Source organism: Myotis nattereri (genome assembly GCF_964212035.1).
Source record: "Myotis nattereri genome assembly, chromosome: 2".
In the NCBI taxonomy this organism is placed as follows: Eukaryota; Metazoa; Chordata; class Mammalia; order Chiroptera; family Vespertilionidae; genus Myotis; species Myotis nattereri.
Window position 1 is genome coordinate 47,185,486 of NC_138076.1, and position 16,038 is coordinate 47,201,523.

At 39.9% G+C, this 16,038-nt stretch overlaps 1 protein-coding gene across 2 annotated transcripts in view; it reads right to left on the bottom strand.

Annotated features, from left to right (window-relative positions):
• GPC5 (glypican 5) overlaps positions 1 to 14,928 on the bottom strand; it is a 1,292,689-nt gene extending 1,277,761 nt beyond the window's left edge. For both annotated transcript variants that reach the window (XM_081082596.1, XM_081082595.1), the window contains exon 1: positions 14,388 to 14,928. In XM_081082596.1, coding sequence (XP_080938722.1) covers positions 14,388 to 14,565 — 178 coding nt within the window. In that variant the 5' untranslated portion in view covers positions 14,566 to 14,928. The remainder of the gene's footprint in view (positions 1 to 14,387) is intronic.
• Between the last annotated feature and the right edge of the window lie 1,110 nt (positions 14,929 to 16,038).

The window sequence follows — 16,038 nt, forward strand, 5'->3', positions numbered from 1 at the left end:
AAAATTCAGATATGGCTGCCAGTCAGCTCTGCAACAGGAGATGTCCAAGCACAGGAACAATGACCCCTATGAGCACCCATATCTGGGAAAAAGCCACCACCAAGTTCCTGCCCTAATGCCAAACAATCCAGTTTTTCCCTGTATGTCCCTGGTTTCCCCAATGCTGCCTCTCAGCACTGGAGCCCAGAGGGAACAGGACAGAGTATGTTCCTGAGCCAGCCCTTTAAGAGGAACTGCCTGGGTCTCCAGCAGCCTCTGTGTCACTCTGTTACAATCTCTGCTGATTTTTATACAGCCAGAAGTTACAGGGACTTTTCTTCCCAGCACTGGAACCCTGGGCTTGGGGATTGGTGTGGGGCTGGGAACCCTTGCTTCTCACAGGAGGCCTCCACAGTGGAGATATCCCTCCTGGTTTAAAAAAAAAAGCACACATAGGTGTCAGACCAGCTCGTTCAGTGCCTCCACCCTTCCTACTAGTCTCAATGCAATTTCTTCTTTACTTCTCTAAGTAAAGAAGTCTCTAGTTGTAGAACTTCCATTTAGACAGATTTCATACAGTTCTGATGGTTGTCCTGTATTTTAGTTGTAATTTTGATGTGGTTGTGGGAGGTGGCAAATCCCAGCATTTACCTATGCCACCATCTTGGTTTTCCCAGCTGTCTACCCACTATTAATTGGATTTTGTGTACTTTGTTTTGGGGTATGTTCATACATAAATTAATACTCAAGAAGGTTCCTTTCTAGTCAGCCCATAGTTTGCTTTTTCCTCTCAACATACAGTAAGTCACATGTTCTTTAGTGATATAGATTTACCTCTCTTAGTTTAAACACACAATTATCCATAATTTATCATTTAATATACATTTACATAGCTACAAATTTTCTGTGCAATGAATATGTATATATGCTTAAATCTACCCAATTGCTTTTTTTAAATATATTCCCATAAATTGGAATTGCTAGGCAAAGGGTGCACACAATTTAAATTAATCCTGTTATAACTGCAGAATTCCCACTGAATGTAGAGAAAATCTTCATCAGTCTTTTCTTTTACTATGTTTAAATGAGCACTCTATTTCCTACCATCACAGGAACATTAAATATCAGTACTTTTAATGTTTCACAATGTGATATTCCTATGAAATTGTTTTTCCCTTGTTAATGTTAAGCTCAATCATCCTCACATATCCTTATTAGTCATTTATATGATGTAAATTTCCTCTTTATGCTCTTCTTTCATTTCCCTTAGAATATTAGTGTCTTCGCTACCAATTTATAACAGCTCATTTGTGATTAAGAATGCTAACATTTTGGTTGTTGTTCATTACAGATAAAATGCCATAGGTATGTTTTCCCCATTTATTTCACTATTACGTTTACTTTGTTTATTTATTATACAGAAGTTACGTATTCAAATAATCATGTTCTTTTTTTTTTTTTAAAGAAAGGCAATGGAAAATCATTAAAGGATTTAACACAAGAAATAAAGATAAGATCTGAGTTCTACTGGGAACTCAATTGGGAGTTAATTGGCAAATAGACTGGCAAGGAAAGGACCAAGAGTAGATGCAGGCTGATTTAGTAATCCAGCCATGAAAATGCACTAGATTAAAGCATGGTGGTGGTGATGGTAGTGTATAGGGAAATTACAGGGACATTTGTGAAACAGAATCTAGAGAATTTGTTGATTGGTTGAATTCATGGAGTGGTTGTGGATAAAACAACTGTGCTACTATGGAATATTATCGATTTAGTCATATTTCCGACTGGAACCTAAAGAGTTACCTACCACCATTGTTCTTCATAAAGAAGATGGGAGGGGAAAGGGAAGGAGAGAAACAATTATCAAAACATGATCACAAGGCAACCAAAGGTGAATAGAGAAATCATCATTGATTGGAACTTCTAAAAATATTTATGAATAGAAGAACAGATTTATGTTTCTATACATTGTAATTACAAATCAAATTATCTCTAAAATCTGTGGACTTAAATATTTAAATTATATAAAGTTTTGTCACATAGGACCCTGGAAGGAAATAAATTGCTACTTTCAAATGGCAGGGTATAGGAAAACTAGAAGGAATACTGTAGTACGCCCTACTACTGCTTAGGGGCCAGGAGGAGAAGTAGTGGCCAGAATCCAGAGAGAATTGTGAAGTCACTTGCAGGAGCTGTGTGCTTAGATTAAGGTAACATACATAAGCAGCCTGCAGTGGCTTCACCAGGTGAGATGGGAACCACCACACTCCACTTGCCCAATCTCCTCTCCAGCCATTGCTCTCCCTCAACTGCTAAAGGCAAGAATGCCCATTGACATGGCCTAAGAACAGAGCTCAGTGGAGAGTCTCTCTGAAGGGGCAAATAGAGACTTGCCAGCACATTCCACCTTTGTGCCCTTCATCTGGGAGAAAAGTTCTTACCCTCAATACCAGCAACACACAAAACCTGTCAGTGCAATGACATGCAAGAACGTGATAGAACACACTAGAGAATTAACTCATCGCAGAGCCTCCCCCTGCTCATATTTACTCAGCATATTTCCAGGCAAAGTACCTTCTGCTTAACCTTAACTGAGTTAATTTAAATAACAGCATTTTGCAAAAGACCGGCCTTTAGTTTTAAACTACATTATATGAACAAACAAACTTTATTTTACCAAGGAATTAAACTATAAACAATAAATTATTTATTAACTAAAGAATTAAAACAGTTTCCAAGGGTAAAGGATTAGTACTTTGAGGGTGAGTTATGGGAGAAAAATATTTAACAGTTTATTACTTTATTAGATTAAAAAAGAATTTGTTTTATATTATGTTTAAAGGTATTTTTTTATTAGAAAGAAAGAAGAAGGGAGAGGGAGAGAGAGAAACATCAGTGTGAGAGCAATACATCGACCAGCCTCCTCCTGCGTACCTCCTATAGGGAATAGAGGCTGCAACCCAGGCATGGGTCCTGACCAGGAATCCATCGGGCAGCCTTTTTGGTGCACAGGATGATGCCCAACCCACTGACCCACACCAGCCAGGGCTCTTCTATGATTTCTTTGCTCCCTGACTGAGCCTAAATTTTTTTAATATATTTGAGACCATTTGTGATAGATTTATATAAAATTAATGTTGTAACTTTTGTAGAAAATATTACTGTTTACAAATCTCTATCACCATACCATGTGATCCTCAAAAACCACTGAAAGGAAAAAGGAACAAGCCTATAACACTATGTCTATATTTTTCTATGTCTAAAAGAAAAATATTTTCTGAGAGAGTGAGGTGTTTGCTAAAGGTCACATGACTAATAAGTGATGGAGTCAAGACTAAGCTATTTCAAAACTATAAGTTCATTATTATTCACTAAAATGTGTGACCATAATATGAGACAAATTATAAGTTGAAATATCTGCTTTACCCATTTTTTATCCCATGATATTTCAATGCTTTGTCATACCTACTATTTTTTCTTATTTTATAAGTAAGATATTTCCTACAAATTTATTAGCCTAAAGCTTACTTGTGCCTCTGAACTTATAAAAGTAAAATTTAGTTTTGTTTTGTAACTAAAGCTTTGAACTTATATGTATAGACAAACACATATCTATATGTCTTCGCCTGACAAATAGTACCCTGAAGAACTCATGGATTCCTCAGCTTTATGACAGTTTCAATGTTATTCTTACTTCCTTTACCTTTTAAGTTTATCAAAAAACCTTTTTTAAAAATTACTCTTTTTTTCAAAGTAAAATGTATCCCAACTCTGGTGAGAATATACTGTCCATCTCTTCATTTTATTGACCTACTTCAGTTTTGGCTCATTAAACATAGACATTTTCAATGATCAAAAGAAAATGAATCAAATGTAACTTAGTATAACCTTACTAAATAAGAGAATTGTTCAAAAAGCAAATAAATCTGAACTGGTAATTTAATATTGACAATCTTCTATTTAAAGAAAATATATGTAGAGAGAACACGGACATCCGGGAATAATTTTCACATTCCTTTGACCTATGAAGGCTTTTCATCCAACACCTTCTCGGTTCTTACCTCTCTCAAAATCAATATTGAAGGAATTATGAACTAATGTCCCTTAAAACTGTAAAGCAAGGAAAAGCAAAGGACTATGAGCTCTGGTATCTGCAAAGATCATTAAATTATATTGCCACATGGAATTATAAAACCTAAATAAATTTGGTTATAGCACAGGAGAGGAAAACTAGTAATTCAAACCCATTATCCTAATAAGAGTAATAATCAATTTAAATTATGAAATAAGAAATAGTAGCTATTGAATATGACTGTATTTGAAACATATGTAAGTTAATACCTGAACCATATCAAAATATACATGTCTCATAGGAACTGACATAGGTAATCCTTCTACTTAGGTAAAATTTCCTAATGCCTCTATAAGCTATCCCAAATAAATAACCAACCACACTTCATACAGAAAAAAAAAGATGTGGGCTTTTTTTCTAAGATATTATTGAAGAGAGGTCCTAAACACTTGGTATTTCTAAAATTGGAATTGTTGGAAATAATTTAGAGACAGATTATACCTGCTTTCAAATATCATGTTTTACAATTTGGCAGCAATTATTTGTTTGCTTATTATGAAAGGTTGTAGTCTTGCTACTTGGTCCATATGGAGTCTGGATCAGTATCCTTTAATAAACAATATTCACAGCTGAGGAATAATTCTACATATAATGATGTGTTGCATTGCTCCAAACAAGGGCAGGTGATGGGAAAAAATAAATCATTTTCGAGGTCCTTACTATTAATTTCCTCATGGAAAAAGACACTTTGCAAAAAAAATATTCACATAAAACACAAACCAACCAATCCAGAGCCAAATGTAAATTATATTTGGTCACCCTTATTTTTCTCCATTCTCCCAATAAAATTCCCAACACCATTTAGTGATGAGACTGTCTTTATTCCACTGTATGCTCTTGTCTCCTTTGTCAAATATTAAGTGAGCGTAATGGCTTAGGTTGATTTCTGTGTTCTCTGTTCTGTTCCATTGATCTATATGCCTGTTCTTGTGCCAGTACCAGGCTGTTTTGATTATAATGGCTTTATAGAATAATTTGATATCTGGTATTATGAAAAAATGCTCAAAGTCACTAATCATCAGAGAGATGCAAATCAAAATGCCAATGGAGTATGACCTCACACCTGCCACAATGGCTACCATCAACAAATCAATAAATAACAAGTGCTGGTGAGGATGTGGAGAAAAGGAACCCTAGTACACTGCACGGGAATGCAGACTGGTACAGCCACCATGGAAAACAGTATGGAGCTTCCTCAAAAATTAAATATATGCCCTAACCGGTTTGGCTCCGTGGATAGAGCGTCAGCCTGCGGACTCAAGGGTCCCAGGTTTGATTCTGGTCAAGGGCATGTACCTTGGTTGAGGGCACATCCCCAGTGGGGTGTGTGCAGGAGGCAGCTGATTGATGTTTCTCTCTCATCGATGTTTTTAACTCTCTATCCCTCTCCCTTCCTCTCTGTAAAAAATCAATAAAATATATTTTTTAAAAAAATTAAATATGGAACTTCCAATTTGACCCAGTGATCCCACTCCTAGGAATATATCCTAAGAATCCCAAAACACCAATCAGAAAGAATATATGCACCTCTGTATTTATAGAAGCACTATTTACAATAGCTAAGATCTGCAAACAGCTCAAGTGCCCATCAGTAGACAAGTGGATAAGAAAGATGTGGCATATTTACACAATGGAATATTATGCAGCTGTATAAAAGAAGAATCTCTTACCCTTTGAGACAGCATGGAGGGATCTGGAGAGTGTTATGCTAAGCAAAATAAGCCAGTCAGAGAAAGATAAGTATCACATGATCTCACACATATGTAGAATCTAATGAACAAAATAAACTGATGAACAACATAGAATGATGGAACAGACTGACAAATCTCAGAGGGAAGGGGGGGAGGGGCGGGAAGAAGTTAACCAAATAACTTATATGCATATATGCATAACCCATGGACACAGACAATAATGTGGTGAAGGCCTGGGGGAGGGGTGTAGAGAGGGTCAATGGGGAAAAGGGGGACATCTGTAATACTTTCAACAATAAAGAATTTTTTTAACTGTGCCAATAAATCTAGTATTTTAAATGTTGAATAATCTTTCTTTCCTTGCAGAATAGAGTTCAGGAAACTTTTTTTCCAGACATTCGTTTGGCAATTAATTAATTTAGTCCATTTCAAACATATTAGATAATATAGATAAAAATTCCTTTAAATTTAAACTTAAAAAGGGTTGGGTCACTTTATTGAATGTGTGGTAGAGTTACATAAGAAAACATTAACTCCATAAAAACAATTTACTGAGCCCAGAACAAAATATATTTTTAAAAACTTCAACTTCTACATTTCTCATTCTTTTAAGATTAAGCATAGAAAACATAATTAAACACAAGAAACTGAGCCTATTAGGTAACTGTACATAATTTGATTTATAAGATTAAATCTACAAATCAAAATTTATGTATTAATGTTGTCCTAATCACAAAACAAAAAGATACATCACAGATCCTGCTCTCAAATAGCCTAAAGTCTAGTAGAGGGAAAGAGATATTTTTAAAATTGGTATTGCTGCTTTGAGTCCCTACCTTATATTAGAACAGTGATGGCGAACCTATTACACGCGTGTCAGAGGTGACACGTGAACTCATTTTTTGGTTGATTTTTCTTTGTTAAATGGCATTTAAATATATAAAATAAATACCAAAAATATAAATCTTGGTTTTACTATGGTTGCAAATGTCAAAAAATTTCTATATGTGACAAGGCACCAGAGTGAAGTTAGGGTTTTTCAAAGTGCTGACACGCCGAGCTCAAAAGGTTCGCCATCACTGTATTAGAAATAACAGTAATGACTGTGTGTGATGAGTTCCAGGTTTTGCAGGCTGATGAAGAAAAACACAGTGCCTCAAGATGGCAGTCACGAAGAGCTTTATTTGGACAGGACTTTGACAGGAGATAGCAGAAGCAGGACTACTACCCAGAAGAGGAAAAGGGCAAGGGAACCCCCAGAGGAGAGGGGAGCTGGAGAGGGGGCTCACGTGTCTTGGTGATATCAACTCAGCAGCAAAATGGGAAGTCTCTGAATCAGAGAGCTTCGAAGCACAGCCCCAGAGTTCGTTTCACCTCTAACTAGCAGAAGTTGGGTGCGGTTTTGTGGGATGCAATGCAAGCAAGCTCTAAATGACTACAAATGTGCTTACTTGAGCATATTTAAAGCAATGGGGTGTGTAAACATTTAAGTATGGCACTGGTGGTCTTTGGGCTATTGCTCCAACCTGCTGTGAACAAGTTAAATGCATAGGGGCCAAGCTCTAACCCATTTACATAACACCATAAAACATTTAAAAGTGTCATTGTACTTAGATAGCAGAATTGTGCAGGTTCAATACCCATGGATTGATGTCAACAAATATTTCAACTTTTATTCCATGTCAGACACTGTGCTGGGCACCAGATATTCTACAGTGAACCAGGTACACAACAGGACAGGCTACCTAATTTGCAAGGCCCAATGCAAAAGGAAAATGCAGGACCCTTTGTTCAAACTTCAAGATGGCAGCAGAAGAATATTAAACCAAGCAGGAGGTTCTTCTGAGTGGGGGACCCTGTGTGACTGCACAGGTTACAGGCTTGTGAAACTGCCCCAGTAGACATGTTCTCTATTCTCATCATGCACACAATCTAGTGATGAACAATCAACAGTAAAAAGAAAGAAAATGTCACCTTGATAACTGGGAAACACAGTTCAGTGAACCTCAAGAAAGGCCTCTTAGAAGAGCTGACATTTAAGCTAAGTCCTAATGTATGCAAACCAGCCAGCTATATAATGTGTGTGCATGTGTGTGTGCGCGCGTGTGTGTGTGTGTGTGTGTGTGTGTGTGTGTGTGTGAAGGAGCCACAGGTTGGACAGCTTATGACAGTGGTTCTCACTTAGTTTGATTTTGCCTCCCGTGGGACATTTGGCAATATCTGACGTTTTGGTTGTCGCAACTGGGGAAAGGAGGATATTGCTACTGGTATCTAGTGGATGAAGGTCATGGAAGCTTCTAAACATCCTACGATGCACAGGACAGCTCTCCACCCACCCACCACCAAGCCCCGCCAACAAAGAATTATTCAGCCCATATGTTAATGGTGCTGATATTGAAAAATCTTAATGTAAAATGAATGTATGTCATGGGCAAAGCCGAAAGCGGTGTAAGAGTTTAGCACATTAACCTTTCATGTCCTTAGCCCTATGACGTCACGGTAGTAAATATTGGAAACCCATATTCCAACAACAAGGGAGAATTCAACTTATGGTGCAGTGAGTCAGTGAAATACTATACTATCACTAAAAAATACATGCCTAGAAGGATGTTTAATGTCATGGGAAATACTGATAGGTTCATAATTAGTTACAAAGAATAATAAAGTGGTTCTATATACCTTCTCAGAATATGTATGTGCTTAGCAGAGCATTAATAAGAGTATTGAAAGATGAATGCAAAGGGTTATCAGTGGTTATTTCTGGGTGGTAGTTATTTTATTTTATGCTTTTCAGTGCTTTAAATTTTCAGGAGAATGTGTATTCTTTCATAAAACCACGAAAGCACAAAATCTCATTTTCTTTCTCTAAAAGTACATTATACATTCCACTTACAAAACAGCCATATGTGAACCTGATATGGCTAATCAAAAACTGTCCTATTTAGTGTGATTCATAGAATGACTAATCATTTTAGAATGATTTCAGCCGTATCATTAGTAAAATCTGAATTACCTAAGGCTGTAAAGGAGAAGAACTGAGGGCACAATTGGTGCTGCCATCTCTTCGAGTTGAAGGTCAGGCTTTTATAAAAGAAAGACAGATGTGGGAAATGGCTACTTTCTATGAAATTGTTATTGTTACTTAACCGAGTAGATCAGGTACCATATTCACAATCTATTCCAGCAAAGCATATGACTGAAGTTTCTCATGACTCCATTAAAACAAAGTGAATTTATCAATTGTGCCTGTTTAGGAGATGCCTCTGGTTGTTGGAATGTTACTTTTGTCTTATACTAGTTAATAATAATAATAATAAATGTTATAGACATAGGAGGTGTTCATATCAAATGTGGAAAGCAAATTATACACACACATATAGAGAAAACAAAAATTCATATTTCAGAAAATCTAGACAAGCTGGAAACGGGGTTCACAGGGGAGTAGGAAAATCATGAAGTGCTACTTATCAGTTCCTCAAATTGCACCCCTCCTGACACCAGTTATACAAATATACAATGCACTGACAAAAAGGAACTTACTAGTCAATTATGGGATGGAGGGAGAACACACACAACATTTACACTTATTAATAAACAATGAAAGAATAGGGTGTGATTAGCACAACTCAAGCTCCTAATGGACAGTCATACTCCATGGCCCAAAAGTAGAACATTATACTCACTTTAAGTTTTACTCCCCATCATTAAGTTTTACTAAAAGGCCTGGATTAAAAACAAAACCCATGATTCTCTTAGACATCAAAGCTCACACTGGATTGTCTAGAGGAGAAAGTGACAAACTTCCCTGACACCGGAAGGAGGCCTTAATGTTTACAATTCAACACAGACATCATGCACAGAATCAGAAAACAATGATCAGACAAAGCCCCTTGAGATCTGTGGTGCAGCAGGAGAGCCACAAGGAGACTCTACAAAGCCCCAAAATGACTAAACAACCCACTATATCCACCAACAAGAGTGACTACTGCTTTTCATTCATGATAACTATTCACACCTTAATCTTCCTAACACATAAATTACAAAGATGCCCAGTTCCTGAACTGTCCTACTTATTAAACCCTCCTTGTGATCAGCTGGCACAGCCCAATTCCCATAAACGCCCCTCTCAATCACCTCTTACCAAGACACCCACAGTTCCTGAGGTGTGCAATCCTCCTTGCTGCAGAAAGCAAAATGAACCTAATTTATTTAACAATAGGTTTGTTTCTGGCGATTCTTGGCTGATGGATTTCAACAGAGGCAATCCCGACAATGATCTTCCCAAATGTCAGACCATGGGTCCCTTTTATGGCTTTGAAAATTCAGTCACCATAATTATGCTTTTCCATCAACCAAAGGGGTTAGTTCTTGAGAAACAAGAATTTGAGATTACTGTCAGAGAGTGACTATGGCCACCAGCCACCTTATTGTGTGACTCCCCAAGCCACTCTATTCATACTTCTTCACCTCCCTGAATACAGACAGCAGAATGGTGGTGATGCAGAGGAGGCAGTAGCTGTGGGTGCTGCCACTAGCAGCGGTGTAGCCTCATTTCCTTCTTAGAGTTTCCATTAGTTCACAAAAAGAAACAAAATAGTCACCATAACCTAATAAATGCCATTTCAGATAGACTCATATTTCCCAACTTTAAAAACAATCATTTGTGAATTTTTTTAAAAAAAAAAACAAACCCACTAGGATGTTATAAATACATCTTCTGATATATAGAGATCTAAAACTAAAATTTCACCCTTAAAGGCCAAGACCAGTTAAAATCAAGACACTAAATAAAAACTCTAATGACAGCAATGCATTTTTGAGCACTTACTATATGCCTGGATTTGTGCTATTTTACATACATCCATTATTTCATATCACCTATGCAGCAACCCTTTCCAAACTATTAATGTTCCCATTTTACAGATGAGGAAACAGAGGTTCAAAGAAGATGACTGATTAACCTAGGTCACCAAGCTTCTGGTGGCAAAACCAAGTTTTGAAATCCAAATATCTATAATTCCAAACTCCACAGTTAGCAGACAGATTGTTTCTCTTGAGTGTAAAAATGAAATGACACTGTCCTTGAAGAGATTATAAGATTTGATTACAATGAAAGCAGTTAAAAAAATTAAAATGCTAGAGCTCTGCTTAAAGTGTTCTATAGTATCATGATTTCATTCTGCCACATCAACTTTATTTTTATTATCTCATTTATGGCCAAAAGCTACCAAGAAAAAGATGTCTTCCACAAACTACTCTTTGTATCAATGAACATGCACATTTTAAAAACCAGTTGGTATATAAACTAACTGCATGTAGTCTTGGACTTTTTATAAGCCTCTCCTTTCTGAATTATCTTCTTTTTAAAAGGAAATAATACATGTGTGAACAATGCACGTGTGAAGAGAATTTCAATGGGAAAGCATTATCCCTCTTCCCCAATAAATAACGTAAAAATAAAAGGACCTTTAAAAGACACTTTCTCTAACAGTACTTTTCTGAATAAAATAAACAAGAGCAACGGGCACCTTGACTACTACTTAGGAAATAAAATCAGAACACAGGGAAATCTGTAATTCTAATCACATTTACACCTTCTCTCCTTTTTTACATTTCTCATCCAAACATCCTTAGGAGCTCAATAGGCCTAAAAGAATTGGAGCAGAGTAGAGAACAAAGGTGAGGGGAATCTGAGAAACAGCTGAAATGGCCCTTCTCACCACCTTAATAATTTCAAATTGGTAAAGTAGTTTACAGAAGATTAAAAGTCACAAATGTGGGAAGAAACTGTAGTGAAAGACAAGTACCATAAGATTTCAGTCAATGTAGAATTTAACAAACAAACTGAATTGCCAAGCAAAATAGAGACAGCCTCATGGATAGAGAGCAGGTGGGAGGGGTGAATTGGGGATGGTGGAGGGATTGAGCCAAAAAGAAGAAGAAAAAAGAGAGAGAGAACTCATGGACATGAACAACAGTGTGGTGACTGCGGTGGGGAGGTGGAAGAGGGCATAGAGAGGATAGATGGTGATGGAAAAATTTAAATTAAAATAAAAAGTTGTTCTACCAGCTTATATTATTTTTTAAAAGCATTTTGGCTAGATAGCTCAGAAATGAACGTTTTGTGAACAAGAAATGCAAGAAAGCACTTAAAAATAAACTTTTAAGGAAAACAAATACGAAATGTAAATGTATTTGCTTTTGTCGATGAAAGCCTGTGTGCTAAATAAATACATTTGTTACAGAGAATGTTAATATTTGTGCTTTAATGTGGAAATGACTACTTGTATATTAACTATGCTCTCTCTTGAGACTGAGGATAATTTTAGAAAACAAGATAGCCAACTACTATACTTAATCAAGCTAAATGTTGAAGAACATATAAAATTAAGAAAAGCATTTAGGTCACTGTCATATGTCCGGTTTACTCAATTTGGAAATTATTTTTTTTTTACTGGGAAGAAGAGAAATATCAATCTTAAAAGAAACAGCTCAATATTTCATTTACCTATTAAAATAAAATTTGAACAACAATACAGAGACAAGAAAAGTACAGAATTATATCAAATTCATATGTGAATGCCTTTTACTGGGCGATTCTAATTCAGAATAATTCTCTTGTATGACTTTTTCTTATTGCAGATATCAAAGGAAGTTAGGACTTCTTCCCACCAGCACCACTCGCGTGCCTCAGAGTGCAACCCTGCAAAGCCCCATTAGGAGGTGCTACTATAATTCCTCCATCATCATAAGCCACAGATCAATAAAGGTACTCACAATGGGGAAACAATCCGGAATGTCTCAGAAAAAAAGGTGATTGCTATCCTGGCGTGTGTGTGTGTGTGTGTGTGTGTGTGTGTGTGTGTGTGTGTGTGTGATGTGTATCAAACCCAAATAAGCACAACCATTTCCTTCTCTGCAGGGCAGAGCTTCAGTTTCTCCTTACATGCTGGTAAAAGGCCATGATATGCTGTAAAGTTCCTCTTCAGATGAGATGAAACACACACAAGGTCCTAGAAATGTAACACCTTCTAGTCCATGCGTTGCATCCAGTGGGAACCAGATGTGAAAGTTGAGTGAAATCAAGGCCTTACTAGGGAGCTGTCAACATTCACTGAACATATCAGCCAAAATTATGGTAAATGGGAGGCAAAATCTAATAATGCAGGTAAGGATTTCACAGCTCAATGCCCTCTCTGCGTCTTCCTCCCCAACACACACACCCAGGTAAGTAAGGTTTTATTAGCTATCGATAAGTGAGGTTTACTTTTTAATGAAAAGAATGCACTGAAATAAGAAAGCAGATTTAAAGGGGGTCCTATTGCACAGAAGAATTGCCCTAAACTGAGAATTTCAACTATGTTGTTTCAAATAGCACAGAAAAAGCACCTGGTACGGAACAGATAGTCACATAAATATTGGTGTTTGCTTAAAAAACTGGTCACATAAACTAACATGGATTCAGCGTTCCCAAATGCCTAGACTGTCCTTGTAGGATGACTCCAGAACTGAGTTCATAGCCAGCAAAGCAATCAAGCAGAATACCTACTCCGTGGCGCTCACAGAAGTCTCCTCATCCTAAAAACTCACGCAGAGAGCGGATTTTAGACTCAGGCATCCTGCACAAGTTCTTTGTTAACCAATACTGTACGCTCACAGTACTCGGTCTGTGTTGGCTTCATAGTCAGGCTACATTGTTCCAGGAAGATCTCAGCTACAGACACCTGCTATTGCGTTTGACAATTAAGACCTATTCTTCAAGCATGCCCTAACCTGGAGATTCCGCGCCAGCGGAAGGGAATTTGTGCGGTAGGGGCAGGGAGCGGGGGCAATGGAGCGCATAAAAGGCGCATACGGGGAGCAGAATCTACACTGGCCACGCTTGCTGTACTCTCTCCCCTTCAATCTTTGGTGCATCTCATCCCTGCTCAGTGGCTTCCCAATACCTTCAGTTCGTTCGCCTGTTGCCATCACACCTCTCAGGAGTTGAAACTACCAGGTGATTCCGAGAGACAATACTGGCCAGTTCGGTTCCAGGCAGAGGGTTTGGTGCCGCGGCTTGGACGCCAGTGCGGGTGGGTGTACCGGGTCCCAGTGCTAATTACAGAGGAGGTGGGCTGTCCCGTCAGTGCCCCGCTCTCCAGCGAAGAAGAGTAACGCAGGTTTGCCTTTTTCGTATCAAACTTGGAGCGACCAACCCAACTCCTTCCACCCAAAGAGAAAGCACATACGGGGCCCCCGGCGGGGCACTGGTGAAATTCCCACCCGGAACAGCTGTCTGCTTTACTGGCCTGTTCCCACACATCAGCCGAGACTGAGGGAAGCAAATGCCCAAAGCACGCCTTGGCCGCCGACTATTCCCATGGTCCAGGAGACCCGGACCTGCGCGGCGGCGCTCGGGATGGTCACCCCGAGCTTCCCCCAGAGGCCTCACCGGGTTCACCTTGAGCGGCCAAAGGGCCTGAACGGTCATCTTCCCACCAAGGGCCACCCCAGGAGGCTGGGCGCAGTGCCTGCCGGCGCTCGGGACGCCCCGGCCCGCGCCCAGGCGCACTGCGCGGCGCCGGCCAGCGTCGCCTTACCTGGCCTCGGCGAATCTGGCAGCCCCTTGACCGCTCCCACCAGGCGCCACTGGAAAAGTTTCCGAACTTCCTCGCAGCTCTGCCCGCCGTCGCTTCGGGCAAATACAGCCAGAGCCAGAAGGAGGAGACAGCAGCAGCCCACGCGCCAGGTCGGTCTGCCCATCATCAGTGTCCCCATCACCCCTTTCCCACCGTGGATCCCACTCCCCCGCGCGCCCGGCGCTGAACGCTCTAGAAAAAGGCTCTGAAAAGGCTCTGCAAAGGCTCGGAGGTCCAGGCTCCCTAGAGGTGCCGTCCGGCGGCTTGCGTTCCGGGACCGCTCGGGACACGCGCTGCACCTGCGAGCACTTGGCTTTCTCCGGAGGAGCCCGGGGCGGAGACACCAGAGTTCTCAGGCAGAGCGCCGCCGGGTCTCCCGCTCCGGCGGGGCCGAGCTGGCGCTGCGCGGGCGAGAAATGCAGCTGGAGCCGCGCGGAGCCCGCGGGCATCCGGATCTGGCACCGCTGCGGTCGCCACCGGCTCCGCTGGACACCGCCAACCTGGGACGCGCCAGCCCGCGGCGCCCCGCGGCCAGGCCCCGCCCCGCGGCCAAGCCCCGCCCCGCGGCCAGGCCCCGCCCTCGGCGCCCTGCCCCGAGCCGCGCGAGCCCTGCTGCTCTAATGCGGGGATCTACGCAGCAGAGGCTGGAGAGCGACGCTGCCTGGAGCAAAGAAACAAACAGATGAAATCCAACCCGGTCCCCGCTCTGCCAGCCAATCGCTGGGACAGTCTGAGAAAAGAAAGAGCGAATGTATGAAGAGGCTCAGAGAACACAAGACAGGAGAAGCACCCACTAGAGCGAAGATGAAATATTTCCCTATAAATCTCGGTCCTCTCTCTGTACATAGGACTTTGTATTCAAATTGCATGAAAAGGTATCTTGGCATCATATAAAAAGCAAGAATGGTTTACAGTTAAATATCCCAATTGAGAGGCTTAATAGCACTTACAGGTTTTAAGAGCGTACTTGAGCAGTTACTTTCTTCATCGCTTTCTGGTCTGCTTTGAAACATTTTTCTGTAACATTACGATTTTCTGAATTTAGAAGTCATAAAAATTACATTCAAATCTTATCACATTCTTATCACAGTAAAGTCGTTTATTCATTTAACATCATATTTTTATATATGTTTTCATTTATCTCAGAGAGGAAGGGAGAGGGAGAAAGAGTTAGAAACATCAATGATGAGTATCATTGGTTGGCTGCCTCCTGCACGCCCCCTACTGGGGATCCAGCCCGCAACCCGGGCATGTGCCCTGAAGAGGAATCAACCATGATCTCCTAGTTCATAGGTCGTGCTCAACCACTGAGCCACACCAGCTGGGCCAGCATCATACTTTGTATTTCAATATTAAGGGCACACTTCTCGAATTTCTTTAACACACTTCTCAAAGATTTACTAAGGTAAGAGTGGTCAGGAGACTTTCTCACAAGGAAGATAGAAAAATAAAGACTGTAAGTAATTTTTCAATGACAAAGGAATTTCTCAATTTATGAAAGGAATGCGTTAGACACCATAAGCAAAGGGCCAGATACATTTTCTTTTCTTTTTTTAACCCTTCTTCTTTTTGATTGCGGTAACATTGGTTAATAACACATGTGTTTCAGATA